The sequence below is a fragment of the Nuphar pumila genome, unplaced genomic scaffold, assembly GCF_984573655.1.
Source record: "Nuphar pumila unplaced genomic scaffold, dmNupPumi1.hap1.1 HAP1_SCAFFOLD_119, whole genome shotgun sequence".
NCBI lineage: Eukaryota > Viridiplantae > Streptophyta > Magnoliopsida > Nymphaeales > Nymphaeaceae > Nuphar > Nuphar pumila.
Genome location: NW_028323180.1, coordinates 1 through 17,640, shown reverse-complemented (window position 1 = coordinate 17,640; position 17,640 = coordinate 1). Strand labels below are relative to the sequence as shown.

The 17,640-nt window shown below is 52.1% G+C and overlaps 1 protein-coding gene across 1 annotated transcript; it reads right to left on the bottom strand.

Annotated features, from left to right (window-relative positions):
* Positions 1-991: 991 nt before the first annotated feature.
* LOC149811160 (choline monooxygenase, chloroplastic-like) lies at positions 992-4,752 on the bottom strand. The gene is made up of 5 exons (XM_089994013.1): positions 4,408-4,752; positions 4,053-4,134; positions 2,630-2,939; positions 1,854-1,995; positions 992-1,159 (listed from the first exon to the last, which is right to left on the bottom strand). The coding sequence occupies exons 1-5, from the start codon at positions 4,750-4,752 to the stop codon at positions 992-994; spliced, it is 1,047 nt and encodes a 348-aa protein (XP_089850139.1).
* Between the last annotated feature and the right edge of the window lie 12,888 nt (positions 4,753-17,640).

Below are 17,640 nucleotides of genomic sequence, written 5' to 3'. Positions count from 1 at the left end.
CTGCGTCGTACATGCGAGACGCTGCGGAGGCTGGAGGGTCTGCGGCTGCGAAGGCTGAGGCGCGGAAGCGGGCGGACTTCGAAGCGGTTGGCGAGGGCTCCGCGTTCGGCTTTGTGCCGCTTGCTGTGGAGTCGTACGGCCGCATGGGTGTCGCGGCGTCGCGGTTCCTATCAGAGCTTGGCGATTTGGTAGCGGCGGCGGGTCGGGTGTCTAAAGCCGCTTTTGTCCGGATTGTGCGTCGGAAGCTCAGCTGCGCCCTTTGCAAGGGCAATGCGCGCATGTACTACAACTCTCTCTCGCGCATTGCTGTGCGTGTTGGACACAACTTCCAGCCAGGATGTGAGCCGGCAGAGGGCCCGGTTGAGGTCTGACTTGCTTCGTTGTTTGTTTGTGTCGCTGTGTGCTTTGTCTTCCTTTTTCTTTTCTTTTGTTCGTCTTTCGGTAGCCTTTCCTAGATTTGCCGGCCCTGTCGCTTGTAACACATACAAAACCGGTATTGAGCATCATATTCAATATGCAGTGCAATCAGGGTCACCAAAAAGCAGCAGCAGAACACCAAACATTGCAAAGGCACACAGTTGCCCGGTTCTCGTTGCTCCATCTTGCCAATCATCACTTGCGTTGTTTAAACCCTTGAGCTCCATGCTCTGGCGTTGTGTTTTCTGTAAATCCAGCCAGAACACAGCAAAAACAGCAGCGCGACACTCAGTTGCAAAAAAATGTAAACAATCTGCAGCTAGGTACCGGTATAAACATGCTGTCGCCCAGGCCTGTATGGAAGCCACCGGTATGTGCCAAGCCATGAGGCAACACATATGCGACACAGCATTTGACATTATAGCCATGCAGTGCAGCATGTGTCCACAAACTCATAGATCTCATATCGTGGATGCTCGCTGGCAAGCGTCCACGTGGAGTGGTCAGTCTTGAGGAGCACTAGTATACCGGTACTGGCGACAGTGCTCAGTCTCGAGGAGCACTAGTGGAGAGGTCAGTCTTGAGGAGCACTGGCGACACCTCCAGTGGACCCAGAGTACCGTGCATGCAGAAGCTTGTGAAAGTGGAACATGGGAGTTTCCAGTGTTGGGGCATATCTCCCGACGTCGTAGCCGGGAGACTGTAAACCCCTCTGGACAGACTCACAGAGCACGATGTCTTCCTGCGTGGCGCACCCCGTTCTCAGAGTCTGCTATATGAATAGGACATCGATGGCACGCGCATCAGTGCGTCGCCAGATTAGGTCCGGCCCCCGTTTCCCCCTGAAAATTCGTGCAACTTCGGGCATGTGAACCTGCAGTTCACATAGTCTGGCGGAACGCTGACGCGCATGTGTCACAGCTATCATTCCAACCTGTCGTTTGAATATCGACGCGCACACCTTGCTCTACACAGCAAGGTTACACCAAGCCTGTCAATTGTGGCTCAGGCATAGACTCATCGTGATAGTCATGGTAGCACTTAGAGCTGCCAATGTCCATGCGGTGGTAAAAATACACATCATCGTCATCGATGTGTCAGCTGAACTCCGTGACGCTGTGGTTCATGTCATGTCAGGGCCATTCTGAACCTGCACTGTGGAAGCAAGTTGCCTATCGTTTCACGCTCAAGTCGTGCTGTACCTATGTATGCCTCCTCAACCACAATTGTTGATTCCCTCCTACGTCTGGAATATCCCCTCCTATGATTCCCTGCATATGTTAGGATGTTTGGATGCATCTGCAGGCGCTACAAGATACATAACTGAATCAATTGGTGGTCATGTCTCCCCCGTCTCTCGATAGTTGAGATGCCCGGTAGTGTGAGAGCGAGACTGATTATGCTTGTCAGCTTGTGCTGTGGTGATCTGAGCCAACCTGCTGCACTTTGTCGCTTGCTTCCAACGACTGCTGGATGAATGCGTCATCCTTGCATCTCTCCTCCTCAATCCACCAGTCAAACCTCACCTCGCAGGAGTCCGGGCCAGTTGGCCGAACCACATTCACGTCCATCCATGGCCTGCGTAGCAAGGCATTCTTTGTCGGAGAGTATTACGTTGTGAATGCCAGCAACTGTGCCGAAAACAGTTGATGGCAACAGTGATTTCTCGGGTCGGCAGGGTACCTGTAGCAGCGAAAAGAAAGGCTGTGCTGCACAGCATGCCATGCCCTCAACACTGCACAGGTGGTCACATTTCATTGCACACAAACCACAGATTTGCACGATGTTGTGGATCCCCTGATGTTCGCAGTTACAAGACCAGACGAGCTGCGTGAAACAACAAATTCCCAAACTCAAATGCAACAGCTCCGCACAAAGAATCCATATCGTGGAGTGCCAGCCCTCTCGTGCCTCGTGCAAGCATCATTTTGGTTTCGAAAGCGGCCCCACAGCGTTCCCGCCGCATTCCCGGTCTCGTTTCTCCGCCAGTCGAGAGCCGAACTCGAAAACAGGGCTCCGCTAATCCTGTTCATTCTCCCTCACGATCCCAGCCTCCCATTTTCGCTCGCACCGGCGTTTTGTCAGTTTATAGGGAAGTAGATAATGGCAGAAAGTAGTCACCAAGCAATCAAGTGATCACGTTTGAAACATTTCAGGTAATTGGACGTCAGCGGTCGGGACAGGAACACATCGCCATTATCATCAAACGTACCCATAGCGGTTGATCATGATGTTCGGGAAGATAAAGGCGTAAGCCAAGCGTTTGGTTCCCAGTCGAACGTCGGCTGAGGGATTGCAAGCCTGAATACTGCAGTGGGAGTAGCATTGGCTGGTATAGTCGCTGAGAGAAAGGCCGGAGGCAAGGTCAGCATGGGCCACTGGTACATGGTAGCCCCCATCGAGGTAATTGTCACACAAGACTTTCCAGTTGCACCGGATGTCTCGGTATGTGTGCGTTTTGATATGCACAAGGTTATCGTCGGTCACTCCTGCCAACTCGAGCTCGTTGACTGCCTCATTACCTGTAGGGCCAGTATTGAAGCACTCACATGGACGAATCCACACCCATTGGGTCGAGAGACTCTTTGTAAACAAGGTTAGTTTGAGGTTGTTGTAACTTGCGTTCGCCTCGGGCTTTCGCTAAGAATGGAAATTATTTCATCTTAGCCAAAGCCCGAGGCAAAAGCAAGAGCGACAGGGGGAGAAGCACAACTTGAGTACGACAGAGTGTGTGATCACTGTTGGAGTTGTCATTCTTGGAGGGCACCACGGTCTGTTGTTGGAGAGACAGTCAACTGACTTGATGATGGGTCAATGCAGGTGGGACCTGGTTTGAATGCGAGTGATGCCCGGCGTGTACGATAGTCAACATGTGAGAGCTCAGCGATTATGTGGTGTTGCACAATACTACGGCATCCACATGAATGTTGGCAACTCCAATTGCAACTCCAATTGGGCATCGTAGTTGATGGTCTAGCTTTTGAATGGTGCTTCAGTGGTAGTATAGCCAACATGCAGCCCCCTTGCGTGTACGTGTGATGAATCCAAAGGATGAGTGCTGGTGATTGGAGGGGGAGCACCAATGTAGTCTCGCAAGGTTGGACTTTGGGACGAAAGGTTTGGTTGCTTGAGGTCCAAGAAAATGAAGTTTCCCCACTGCTCCACATTGATAGGATGGAGACCGAATGACTTTGCTGAAAAGTTTTGAATGCCTTTCAGCTTGGTTGCTTGGACCAACCTACCCTGACTGTCATATCTCCACCCTGCACGGCACAGCAAGCTGCATCTCATCACTTTCGGCATCTCAAAATTTCCACATCACAGCAGCTGGTAATGCACAAAGCGGAAGGATGAGATGTGTCGTCATTTGCATATACCAATAAAATGCAGACATACCCAGCAATTGCTGGTCACACACTGTCACTCACTCATCTAGACACCGCCAGCTCAGGAGTTCAGTTGTTGTTAGCACAATTAAATGACACAGTCATTGCCAGGTACGTCCCCTGTCTTGCAGACAAAGCTAAACAACACATAACCAGTAATTGCTGGCCATCTGTTATGATAGCGAAGCAGTCTTTTGGCCCGATGTGAATGGGAATGAGAGAGACTTGGACTATTTGTTGGGACCGTACCATGATATGGGCACTGGAACCTGCAATCTGTTTTGCATTCCCCCTCGCCATGTGCCACAATGGCAGCGTGGTGTCTGCATACCTGCATGCGCTGGACATGGTCAATCGTCAGTCAAGATGCACTCTGCAAATGCATGTGAAAAGCAGGGAAGAGAAGAGACGTTGAAAGTGCAGAATCTTGGACAGCGCAGCATGCTCGAATGTGTAGGAGGGTTCAGGGTTGTTGCTTCGAGGGTTGTTGCTGTACTACGAACCCTAGTGGAAAACCCTGTTGCATCCTGCAGATTGCCTTTCAGCAGCGTGCACATGGTAATGCGGCCTTACCCCAAATAATATTATGCGTTGTAGTACGTACATTGTGAAATGCACGCAACACGCCTGCCTCGTCGCATGTGAGCAAGTATTCTACGAATCCAAGCTGTCCAGTTCGGAAGGAGCCAGGCTGCAAGGTGCGAATGTCAGCCAGCTGCCAGCCACTTTGCAGCACCAAAGACCTGTCATGTACGTCGAACTCATGTCCATGGTACCATTGCGACGGAGGAGTTTCCGCCTGCTCTATGGAAGTCGTCGCAGAGCTCCAGTCGAAAGCAGCACGTCTTTGCTGACATTGTGAACCTCGCCTCCAGCCACGCCATCCAGCAGGAGTGTCGGAAGCTATGATGCGTCTTAGCAAGCTGGGGCCCACATGTGCTGCTCCCATCGTCAATGCGCGGTACCCACAGGAGTATGAACCAATTCCACGGCTTGAGTGAACGTGAGAAAGCAATGTGAGCCCGTGGGACAAACACGCTGTACTCAATTGTTAGTAGAGCGATGGTCTGCCGAAGACAAAAGCATCGGGGAGCCCCCTAGATTGCTCTGCGCGGATGGTGAATTCGAATATCGAATCGAGATATGCGCCAAACGCAGTCAACCAACCGGCGCACTTGCTTGGCCAAGCAGCGGTGACATGGGTACCCGGCACGCAATTCACATCGCTTTGCACATGCGTGACGACGCGTACAGCGAGTGCAGCGACGCACTGAGGTACTGGACATTACGCAGCAATTTGACAAACGTTGCTTCGGAACCGGGGGTATCACCGTCAGTAAAAGTATGTGTCATTAAACTCGAGGGTGCCCAGCTTGCCTCACGGCAAGCACTTGGCAGAGTTTGTCCTGCAGAGGGCAGGCCAATGCATATAAAACGCCGAGAATAGCACACGTGCGATCCAACGAACACGTGTACAAAGTGATATACAAAGCGCACTGAATGAGCGCATAAAATGCAACGAAATGGAGATATATAAAGCAGGTCATGACCTTGGTCAATGCACGCCAACAGCGTATCAGACCACCCCACAACCTGGTCGTTGAACCCGCAGAGTATATGCTTGCCAACAGCCCGCGTTTCAAGCGGGCATGTGAGCTTTGTTATCGCATAGCACATGCGACAAGCCATGATGATGCCAACAGGCGTCCCGCTGCGTGCTTAGGAGCTGGCATGACCAGAAGAGAGTTGGCATCAAGCAACTGGCACACGGCAGCGTGCCTCGAGGGTATCCCGCAATGATGAGGTCACTTTTTTCACATCGCCGTGACTTTGACCCATTGCCAGAGGCCGTATCCAGAGTAGTGCCTTTCTCAGCCCTGCTTGTCGTGCAAGGCAGCGGCTGTTTGGTAATGTGCACGCTGTGCGCGCTTGAAGGGTGGTTCTACCAGAAAATATGAGCTTATTTCAGGCATTTCGAAGCCGCCGGTGTGGGTGATTTGACGCGCACTGCAGCAGCATTTCAACAATCACGCAATCGCAAGGCGTCCTTCTGCTCAGCGTTGACAGCCAATACCAACAGTACCATCAGCGATGCCGTCAATGCCGAATAAATCGAAGCGAATGGGGCCTAGCCGTAGGGCAGGGGATCAGTTCTTGGGTGGGTAGGGTGAGGGTACAGGTTCCAAAGTGCGCGAGCGCCGTCTTGGACAGGGAATTGCACAGAGGGGTGATCAGTTGAGCGCGACAACCAAGGCGCTTGCGAGTGCGACGGCCACACCCAGGTCCACCAGCTGGCGATCGGGGCAGCCCTCCACAAGCGCGTTGCGCAGAGTGATGTAGCTGTTGAGGCAGCCGTTGCCGATGAGGCGCGCTGCATAGACAGCTGCAAGGCCGGGAAGCGCCATGCTGAACACCTGCTGCTCGGTGGGCTGGGCGCTAGGGATGCGCACGGGCGCGGACGGAAGGACCGAGATCTTGAGGGGTGTGGGGGGCGCGGGGGCGGGGGCGGAGGGCCACTCAGGCATCCAGGAGGGTGTGACAGAGGCGCGGGGTGCGACCTGGGGGGAGCCGCCGGCGACAGCTTGCCCGGCGAGGGCGAGCATTGCGATGCGCTCTTGCTTGCGTGTGCGTTCGGCCTCGGCGGCATCGAGGCGGAGCTGCTCGAGGATAGACGCGAGTGAGCGGACCTCCTCGTCACGGGCGGCGAGCAGGCGCTGCTGCATGGCCATCCTGCAAGCAGCGGCGTCGTTTGCTCGCAATCCCTCTCGCACGCAACCCATCCGACCCTAACCCCAAACCATCAGTTCGCTGCCCCATGTCTGGATAGTAATGCCTAGGAACAAGATAAGATCGGACCCACCCATCAGGTAGATCTGTTTGTGATTTGACTTGACTGCTCGCGTCGAGCTCATGTGACGCGGCCGTGCTTCAGCAGTGCAAGGCATTGTCTCTGCTGATCGCTGTCTGAAGTATGATCGAAGTATGTTCAAGTCGATGAAAGTAAGGCAATGTCTGAACATGAAACATGTCATATTGCTTTCTTCGAGGAAGACAGGAAAGCCGGTCATGTGCCACCGTTGAGGTTAAACTGCTTGCCAGGAAGGGAGACAGCATCTCCCTTCCTAAGATGGTTGAACTGCTTGCCAGGAAGGGGGCTGGCATCTCGTTCCTGATGACACGCCTGCATATTGCCATCACACAGAAACGGCACTCGCGCAAGCTGCTATGTGGAATATCGGGCCCATGCAATGCAGCTTGCGACCAGCTCAGCTGCAATCGCACAAGAGACGCTCGGCAGCTTTTGTATCGGGCACAGGCTTCTGAACAGGCTTAGTGGGAACGTACGTCTCCTGCAGGTCCTCCTGCTTCTGGCGCAGCTGTGCGATCTCCTCCTGAGAAACTTGCAGCCTCACGGCGGCCTCCATCTTGGCACCGATGGTCTGCAGGTTGTTGGCCCATAGGCTCTTGACGTTCTCCAGGTCCTCCACCAACTGAGACACGTACGCTCTGCACGATCGAACGTTTTCATGACGTGATGTATCTGGTTACACCACCCTCGCATCCAGATGGCATAAATGAGAAAAATCGCTGAGAACAGGAATCCTGGCGGATTTGGATATGTTTACAGATCCAAATGAAAGAGGGTTCCTACATTACAAAGCAAAGGCTTCAGACATTCCACTGCAAAAGGTCCTCGGGGACACCGGTGAAGAAATATGAAACATTTAGTGCTAGTCACAACGTGCTGGCATTGCAATCGCTTTCCACTGCAGGCTCTTTGTAATGGCGACTCGAGCGTTTCGCAATTGAAAAGCAAAACAAGTGGAAACCACGCCAGATCCCCGCAGAGGAGACTACGCCTATGAGAACATGCCCTAAGGGCTTCAGTCTCAACCCTAGTGCGGTGGCACTCACAGGGAGAACAGAAAACACCTGCATGCAACATGTCTGATAGTATCGTTACGACAGACTGCAAAAGCGATACACCATCAATGCGTAACTAGCATCTCTCGGAAATGACCAACTGGTCATTTCCGACACATCTGAGGGTGTTGAGAAATAGCCCCATACCGGTCTTGGTCATGCTCGGAGGCGTTCAACTTGAGCTCGCTCTTGACACTGTCCAGGTGCAGGTTGAGCTCCTCGATCTCATCGCGCAAGCGCTTGACCACTGCCTGCTCTGGCACCTCCTGCACAAGCACACCTTGCGGTGAGCGGACTCTGACAAATGGCGAGAGCGCTGAACCAGGTGGCGTGGTTTCCGTAAGCTTGTGGATGTCAAGGATGCGAACGATAAGCGGCGTTGATTGCCTTTGTCGTGCATGAGCGTGCATGTTGGCTACTGGCGCATGCAGTGGAGCATGTTGCAGTCCCATGACCAGCCCAAGCTTGATGACTACAGCTCGAATCACGTGTTCCTTGGAAATGCTGGACACGCTGATCATATCAACGTGAGCAACTAGAAGCAATCGCTATGTACACGAGGTCTTGAAACGTGAGCGCACGTTAAAACGTCATAGCTGTGCATGGCGTTCGTGACGTGGGCACTTTCGCGGAGAGGTGGCGTCACGTACCTTGAGGGCCACGCGATCGCCTCGAACGGCTGCGGCTTGTAGGGAAACTGTGACTTCTGACAAGTCTTCAGCTTCTTCGTTGTTGATGTCGTGCTCCCAAATCAAGTCCACCAACTCCTGCTTGCGGCCCCCCGCGGCAATGCCCCTCTCCTCAAGCATTCCCAGCAGCTCGTCCTGCAGCGCACGAAAGCTTGCTACAAATCCGTGCACTTGTCCAACACGAACGAATCAGAAATAATCTCCGGCATCGGTCGGTGGTGACAGTCCAGATAGGCAAACATCCTAGCAACTTTCACGCATGTCCAACGCAGCGTCCCAGCACTTTCGGCGGTGTCCGCGGCCACAGAAAAATTGCGCGCTTGGCATGCTGGCACGTTAATGAAAAACTGTGATAAGGCGATCAAGCACCATCAAATTGACATGCCCTGCGTACCCTTCTGAATTTGAATTGGACTCGCTGTTTCCTTCCAATTTAAATAGCAGTAGACAAAGACATGGCAGGAGCCACAAAGAATACGCTCAGCATTGCAAATATTTGAAGCCGTTATGTACTTCCTGCCGGCATCAGTCGCAGCTGGCAATGCCAGCATGCTGGGGAAACGCAGTCACAGCTTGGGTGCTTGCATGACTGATGCCGGAACTGCTACAAACACCAAAACCACTGCTGTCAAAAAAAAAGAAAGGCGTCAACAAAAGGATTGAACTTTTAACATAGCAACCATGAACTCGATGTATCTAGTATATACACAGGTCCACCGCTCGCTGAGGTGGTGGCAGTCACGTGCGCACATCTGCTCCGGAAAAGTCTAAGCTGGGGTGGTTGGCAACACGCACTTAAATCTCACAAAGCACACCTTCTTCATCCTACCCAGCTTTGACTTGGACATTCCTCGCGGCTGAGAGGCGCACATGCGAACATTGCGATGCTGAGGCCGGCCCTGCGCGTGCACTACAACGTTGTCGTGTACGTCAGAGTCGGTGCCTTCTGATGTGCAAGTCCAAAATACAGGTTGGTTTGTAATTCAACGCGTAAATGAAAAAGTCCTACAAAGTGCACAACTTACACTGCCTGGAGTGAATGTGCAGTAATACATCACAAAGACGAGTCGCCACCGATTAAAACTTGCTTTCGATACATCTTTCTCTCGAATCGTGATATCATACGAGGCTGACAAGGAGCTGTTTGGGCGTTTCGAAGTTGCTTACCAGCCGGATGCAGCCACGAGCAGCTGTTGAAATTCTGAAGGAGGGAGCCATGCTGCCTGCAGGAACACGGTACACATCGTTACATACAAAAATGTGAAGACTGTTCATACATTTTCTTTGAACGCCTTACTGCGCAGTGTCGCAGAGATGGGATGCAACGTAGACATGTCAACCACGACCACGGGCGCTGGATATCACGACTGTCAGGCAGAAAACATTACCAGTAAGATGAATGAACGAAGGACAATCGCCTATGACGTGAAGGGACGTCTTACTTTAAGGGATGGATCAGAACGTGCTGTAGTCAAAGGGGTTGTTTACGCAACATGGGAAAAGACGCCAAGATTCTGCAAAATACGCACTCATACCTGGGGGATGGGTATATCAGTCCTAAAAGATGTCAACTGGCGTCAAACTGGGTCAATCCTGTGAACCGCCTTTGAAATTCCGATTTCAAAATGCAACCACAAACGCCAAGAGCAGACGAGCCAGATTCCAAACACTGTAAATTGAGATCATCGCGTCCAAACCAACGGTTGTTTACCGTGGACGTGGCAAACGTCGTCGATTGAGACGGTTGAATGAGCCGTCCTCTCTGTGATTCGTTGTAAAGCGGCGCCAAAAGTGCCATTTGACGCCAAGTTGAGCCTGAGGCAATGCCTTCGCCAAAGGCTTTGGCAAAGCATCATGCAGAATGAATACGGCATTGAGATGTCCTCAAAGGAAGCTCACACTTGATTGTGATTGCGTACCAGGAAAAAGTATCCCTATCGTCTGCCGGTTTTTGGACACTGACGCGACCACTTTCGAACCCTGACACCCACCATATTTCATTGATGCGTTCAGACGTGTTTCCCTTGGTCTGCAGCATGCAGATTTTAGTTGACTTATTTCGCCCTTTGCATTGACTGACACAGCACCCGGGACGTCTCTCAGCTGTGACATTGCACTCTGTGCAATGCACAGGTTCCAGGTTGCCATCAATGCGACTTCGTTTCGAGTGTGAGCGCATCTTTGTACTCTTGAGCTGACCTATATGTTTGGCGCTGGACAGCACATGCGAAGAACTGTCACATAGGTCGGGGAACGTCTCCGACACATGAGCGATAGCCGATCCCTACGCGGAAACCATTCCGTCCGCGAAAATCCACCTGCAACGCGCGTTTACCAGGAAGAACATGTCCAGATCTGCCACCCGCCTGGAGTCCACGCATGCAATTTCGAATGCCCAGGCATACGCCTTTTGACGCAGGATACATCGCCATCATCGGCAGGTGCGATGCCTTCGGACGGCATCATGCATGCCGATGACAGCGCCGCCCCGGGCAACCCCATGGAAGGCAGTGAGCGGCGTCCAATTGCATACGCGGGCTTCAAGTCATCAGGATTACAGCGCTTCGACATTGGGAAGACAGCAACACCAACGCGAGATGCTGGTGGTGATGGCGGTGGCGTTCCGCATCGGCCCTTCAATGCCTTGGCTGCAGACAATGTGGGATTCAGGCTTCTGAAGAAGGCCGGTGCGTGTACCCTTCAAGGGCCCACCATATAAGTTGAACAGACATGCAACGATTGCAACGGTCGCTTGACAAGGCAGACAGGGCCGCATGCCTTTGGATGTCTCGTTCTCAGCGGGGAAATGTTCTGATGTACGAGCGTGCAATGTATTGACGAACGGGAAGTACTCCCAGTACTTTGTGTGGGGTTTCGATGATGAGGATATATCATTGTAACAACACTATCGCATGCACCTCACAATAACTCGAATTTGAACATCCCAGCTTGATTGACAGCTGCAAGCAACAAAAACTGCATGCATGCCAGGAAGTCAGCCAGCTTCTTGCAGGGGAGTGCTCCCAGCGCTGGACATGACTGCATACCCAAAGGATATTGGCAGCTCCGATGGTCTTGTGGAGTGCGTGTTTCTGCACCACAAAGCTGAATTCCAGCGTTCCAGCTATCCCTGGACGTGCTGAGTTGTTTGACGGCCCTGTTTGTTTCCACTACTGCGTCCAACTCCGTTGTCGCTTCCGTTTTGCGCACCACCCTGCATCTCACACATAGCCTTGTTGTCCAACGTCGTGAACTTGACCGCCACTTCGATCAGGCGTTGCGTGAGCCTCCATAGTTGCGTCCCCTTTTGGGGGGTGCTCCATTTAGCGAGATCAGCTCTGGATGTCTCGCCTGTCGTCAACGCCGTCTTTTGACGGAATACGGTGTTGGGTTGGAGTATTCAATTCCTTCCTTTGCCAATCGCCATCGCGTATCCTGCCAGTGATATTGTGAGCCAGTATCTCTGAGGTACCTTGAGGTATATTTCGAGATCGGGATACAATGGCGAGCGGCGGGCGACATGGTGAGCTGTTGGGGTGTTTGCAGGGTGGGTGGAGGGGAAAGGTCTGGGACGTGAGGAGAGAGGTAGAGTGGATCCCATACTGGCACAGGCAAACAAGGAGCGCCGGGGAATCGGAGCTGCAAGCTTATGCGACCCTCTACAAGCTCAGGTATGATGCGATGTGGCGTCTGGTGTGAGCAGTGTGTCGCCAGAATGGGCTTGAGCCCCAAAAGTAATGCATTTTCAGGCATTGCGATCCGCAAAATATGTTGAAAAACCTCTTGTTGCGTTTGATCTTGGTGCGCTGCGGCCGCACGTGATACTGCGCATCTACGTGCGCGCGCATGACAAGGACTGTTTGTTTCGTGGTACTTACTTGCTCTGTCGATCTGTCTAGTGCGTAAAAAGGACACCTTTGAGATGGACTTGAAGTTGGATGTAACAGTACATTCAGGGTGGAGATTTATTAGCTGTACACAGGGAAATGGCCGGATTTACGACATGCTGACTTGAACCACCCACCTTGCAATGGCTCAATCGACAGCCCAGACGGCCCTTGACATGGTGAAGGGCTCGAACATATCAAAATTTGACATGTCATGCGAATTACATAGCAACAGACCCAGCATATCCCCCCTGCAGTGGTGTATTTTCGGGGTGACAAGGTGGCTGCCCCCTCGACCCCCCCCGACCCTTGGCCGAGAGGGGGGCTCCCCCCGCCCTCCTGACATCATGCACAAGTGAAATTGCTAGGTTTTTGCGGTGGTCCCCTGCCCTGGTGTGCTGTGAAGCCGGAGATACAGTCCTATGAATGACTGCCATATACGTGCACGTAGGCGCCATGCCACACAATCAAGCCCCCACGTGCACAGACGAAACAATTTCACCAGCTTGCAGCGTGGTTTTTTTAGAATATGTGGTTTCACATCACTCCCGAAAGCTCATGGCCTGTAGCGTCTATCACGGGTAGTTGGGCCCAAATGAAGTCATCCCATACTTCGCGCGAAAACCTGTTGTGGTGTAGCCCATCTTTGAGCTGCGACTGTGGTCTGGAAACTCAAGTTCTCGAAATCCCGCCGGTATTAACATTGTAGTACGCTCCGAGTTCTGTCTATAGAGCCTTCATACGTCTCCATACGAGCTGATTAAGGCGCAGTACCCTATGGCCAAAGTCATGACTATCCCCGGCACTCCCGTAACCACAACTTTCTCAATACTTGTCCGATTGTAAAATTAAAAATATGTACAGACGCGTCTCGTCCCGGGGAGTATGGAAAAGGCACGGCCTTTATCTACTCATTTCGCGCTTTTTCAGCACATTTGCTCAACGTCTGGACCCTCTACGGGCGATGTGAAATCCGCGAAAAATATATCTGCCAAAGTATGCACAACTAGGTCAAACACTCCCGACAGAGCTAAGATTTATTTTGATCACTGGTTTCAATAAGACCGGTCGCATTCAATTCCGTTGTGTGAGGGCTTCGGAATGGGCGCGACAATTGTGTGAGAAAAGTGTGATGGTGACGTCAGGATCACCCGCCAGCTCAGTGACATAAACCGTGTATAGCTAATAAATCTCCACCCTGTTGTCATCTGCTACCTCAAAGGGTTCATGTTTTTCAACAAATCACAGGGTGTTGCGCAGTGCTGTGTGTGAGATGCAGTGCGGCCTCCGGTATGATGCAAGGCAATGGTCTCAGGCATGGGCAGTGTGTCGTTAGAATGAGGTTCGACCCGCATTTCTGCCCCCGAAAGCCATGCATATTTAGGCATCGCGACTCGCAATTTATGGGGTCTGGCAAAGCACGGTGTGTCATGCAACAAGGCAGTGGCCTCAGATGTGGGCACCCATGTTCTTTCATTGACGCGCGTCGAGGGTTCATCTTGGAAGCGGCGTGACCCATCAAGATGTGTTTGCCGAGAATAATCTCTTACACGGTGTGGCGATGGCCACGGTGTGGTCTGTGTACTTGCAAAGCATTGACAGAGATATTGCCAATCACCGTCTCACCAGACGGAGGCATCGAGATTGCCCGTCTCTGGCCCATATATCGCTCTCACACAAATTGCCCAAAGACAAGGATGTGTACTTTCCATATGATGTGTTCTAATTGTTCTGCATCCCGTGGTGGACCGAACCCCCTCTGTACCTGAAACCTTCTGTACACCGTGATCTCCCCATGCGAGAAGCCACATATGGAGAGTGGCTGACAATGCCGACCCCCATCTCTATTCGCAATCATACTTTTCAGGCATCCAAACCTGTAAGTTTCACTGTGTGGAGAAACAAAAACTTCTTGAACTGCGAAGGATGTTTTGCGGTGCCGGACGGCGACAACTGATGATGATGATGTATCTTTTTACAACACTACCGCATCCACATGGACATTGGCAACTCCAAGAACTACTTGGGAATCAGTGCTACCATTACTTTCATCTGAGGCAAGCGTACCTGGACCAGCCTGACTTACCATATCCTGACCTGACATGTCTTCTTCATCGTCTTGTACCTTGCAAGAATGGAGATCAGCCACAGCTGACCAAAAACGGCCTGTCAATTCCTGCAGACAGTTTGTCTAGCACTGAACCACAAGCAGTACTTCGGAAGTAGTGCATCGGAGTCGCCAACGTCCATGCGGATGAGGTAGTGTCGTAAACGATTAGCCATCATTTCGGTATAATATGCGGCTGAAGATCTTCTTTCAGATTCATTGCACCTGAGGGCTGCTGACTTGGGTAGTAACTATTTTGATCATCTATCAAATTTAAATCTCTCATTTCTTTTCAGTGCCGGTGGGTGACCTGATTCTCGGCACGATGAAATCCCTGTTCTGCCGCCTGTTTCTACAGCCCCCGGCATTGCTGGACACATTGCGCTCTCACTGCCGAAGTGCACCTGGGCGTTGCTTTTCTGTTTCAGCAGAATCCAGCTTCGTTTCGTGGCCAATCTCTGCGACCCATATCCGACAGTCTTTCTATGCAGCATGCGACAGCCTGTTGCAAAGGCGCATACCTCAGGTTTGAGGGTATTGTTCTGGGTTCTGGGTGATCTGTGTGTTCTGGGTTCCAGGTGTTCTGGGTGTACTGTTTTCTGGGTTTGACCGTTTGGGGCTTAGCTGCTGGTACAACAATGCTGCTGACTGATAGAAACGTTAATAAGCTTTTCTAAGCAGGTTCTCTTAATGCCAGCAAATGCTGTTTTTAATTCCATTTTAGCCGATTTGCAGGCTCATATGCACCATAGAACGGCAAGAGATGCTGTACGAGCAGCAGGAGGCAATGCTGGCGTCGACATCGACAGCAAACGCACCTGCCCGACATTCGAAGCGTCCAGAGGTCATACTTCTCAGGGTGGAGCCGCAGCCTCCCAGACAGCATCGCAGAGAGTGGCTGCGTTGGTTCGTGCTGAGATCGGGAGTGAGAGCACGGAGGAGAAGGTGGTGATTCATCGGGTTAGAGACCAGGTGCAGCTTGAGGCCGCTCAGGACAGAGCTATTCGCGCCACGCTCAGCCGCCAGATGAACAGCGGCGGCGATGGCCGCTTGAGTTCGGATGCGGATGCACTGAAGCGGATCAGCCGGCGGGTGACTGCTGCGAATCCACTGCTTGACGATAGTGACTGAGCGCCTGCTCACAACGTGTGCTTTTGCTTTTTTGGTACTTCAATCAGCCGTCGCCGTCTCGCCTTCATGTCCACGTCGACCCATTTCGGATGGTGCAACTTCGTTTGCTTCAATTCCTTTGCCGTGTTCAGTGCTTTGACATCCTTCAATGTATTCAATGCCAAAGTAGCAATTATAGCATACACTCTTGTGTGGTGGACTTGCTGTCAGGCGCATCGGTGCCGGTGGGAGGAATGTATGGTCGGCACATGTGCTGCTCAGAGTAGGAGGGGGTGTGCTATACCTTGACCATAACATTTTGGGTGTGTTGAGTGCAATATGGGCAGGACCGGTTGCCGTGGCGACTAGAGACAGAACAGGGTACCTCAGTTCATGTTAGTTGCGTACGTATCCCATGACACGGTGTGACACAACTAACAATAATTATGACTCAAGTCAAGGCAGGTCATTTCTCAGCCACTTCGCCACGACCCATGCTAACTTCCAGTCTCAAAATATGCCCGCGTGTATTTCGGTTCGGGTATTTTTGAAGAGCTGAATCCTCCGTACGCACTTCGACACGAGTCCGTCGCGATTTCTTCTGCATCAGAGAACCGCGAGCATTCACGCAATCATATTCGCTCATGGTTTTCTGCGCAGCAATCAGTCACCTGGGCCTGCGAAAATCAACGGACCTGCTACGGCGAAACGGGAGTTACCATCTGCAATACCACCAAACCCTGATGACGCCCAAGGCGCATAGTTCGACGCAAGCTGAAGGTGAAGACTACAGGCAGATGGAGAGAGCACAGTACTCATTGATAGCACCTGCGTACAAATCGATTGCCCGCATCACATCTCAAACGGACCCAGCGCTTCTAGATGCAGTGGACGTGCGCCCAGACTCGCTGTTACTCGACGTAGCTTGCGGGCCCGGAAACTTGAGTCAGGCTGCGATTGCTCGAGGTGCCGTGGTCAGTGGAGTGGACTGGGCGGATGGCATGGTTGCAATTGCTAAGGAAACGAACCTGCAGCCAACATCGTCGTGGGGGATGCGGAGAACTTGCCCTTTCCCGAGAGCCACTTCGATGCAGCGGTGTGCAACTTTGGCATCCTGCACTTCCACAATCCAGACCTCGCACTATCAGAAATTCAGCGTGTGCTCAAACCAGGAGGTCGGCTTGCTTTCACGTGCTGGCAGCCACCAGACAAGAACCCCTTCATGCGGATCATTTTGGGGGCAATTCAGCAGCATGGCCAACTGGACGTGGGTTTGCCTCAAGCTCCGCCATTGTTCCGCTTCGGTGACCCCGAAGAATGTAAGGCTGCTCTTGCTGCAACGGGCTTGTCCCACGTGAGCTCCAAGGAGGTACCTGTGACTTGGGACTTTCCAACAGCGGAGGATTTGCTCCAGACGGTCATGACCTCGTCCGCGCGTTTGAGTGCGCTCATTGCGTTGCAACCGCCAGCGCAGATGCTCCACATCCAGGCATCAATCGTTGAAGGGGCAAAGCAGTATGCCACCAACAACGGTGTTGCCGTTCCGGCATCTGTTCTGCTGACGGTGGCCCAAAGGCCGGGATTGTCAGCTCTTCGCCAGACCGGGTGATCTGCGATGCTAGATGCCCCAAAATGTATGAATGTTCGGAACCAAAATGGGGGTTGAAACCCAATCTGACGAAGCAATGGGGATTGGATGAGAACTGGTTTGGACATCAGAAATGGTTGGTGTTATGTGAGGCACTGTGTTTATGATATGTATACAAGATGGGAAGCCCGTGGGGATCTTCGATGTGCCAATGTCAATGCATTCCATTTTGTCAACTTGCCAATTCGTTTGGTTGCATGTGATTTATACCATCCTCAACAAATGTGCCATGGTGTCAATTTTCCAATTCTAATCGGTTTGATTATCATTTAGAGTGGTGGTCTGATTGATTTGGGGGAATCCGCGTCATTTGGCACGTTATGCCTGCGTGGCAACGTGCGCAGTATCTTTTTACGATGTGCACATTGAAGTTTGGAGATTGTGGTCGTTTGAACTACATGTCGTATCGTTGCATCACACCGAACATGCTCTGCAATGCGCTGACCCGCGATTGGAATTTGTTGCCAGTTGA

Coding starts and splice junctions, on each gene's coding strand:
- LOC149811160 (XM_089994013.1), bottom strand. CDS start 4,752: ATGGGAGCAGCACATGTGGGCCCCAGCTTGCTAAGACGCATCATAGCT. Junction 4,135..4,407: donor TGTTGCGTGCATTTCACAAT/GTACGTACTACA, acceptor CAGCGCATGCAG/GTATGCAGACACCACGCTGC. Junction 2,940..4,052: donor GTTCCAGTGCCCATATCATG/GTACGGTCCCAA, acceptor CTGGCCCTACAG/GTAATGAGGCAGTCAACGAG.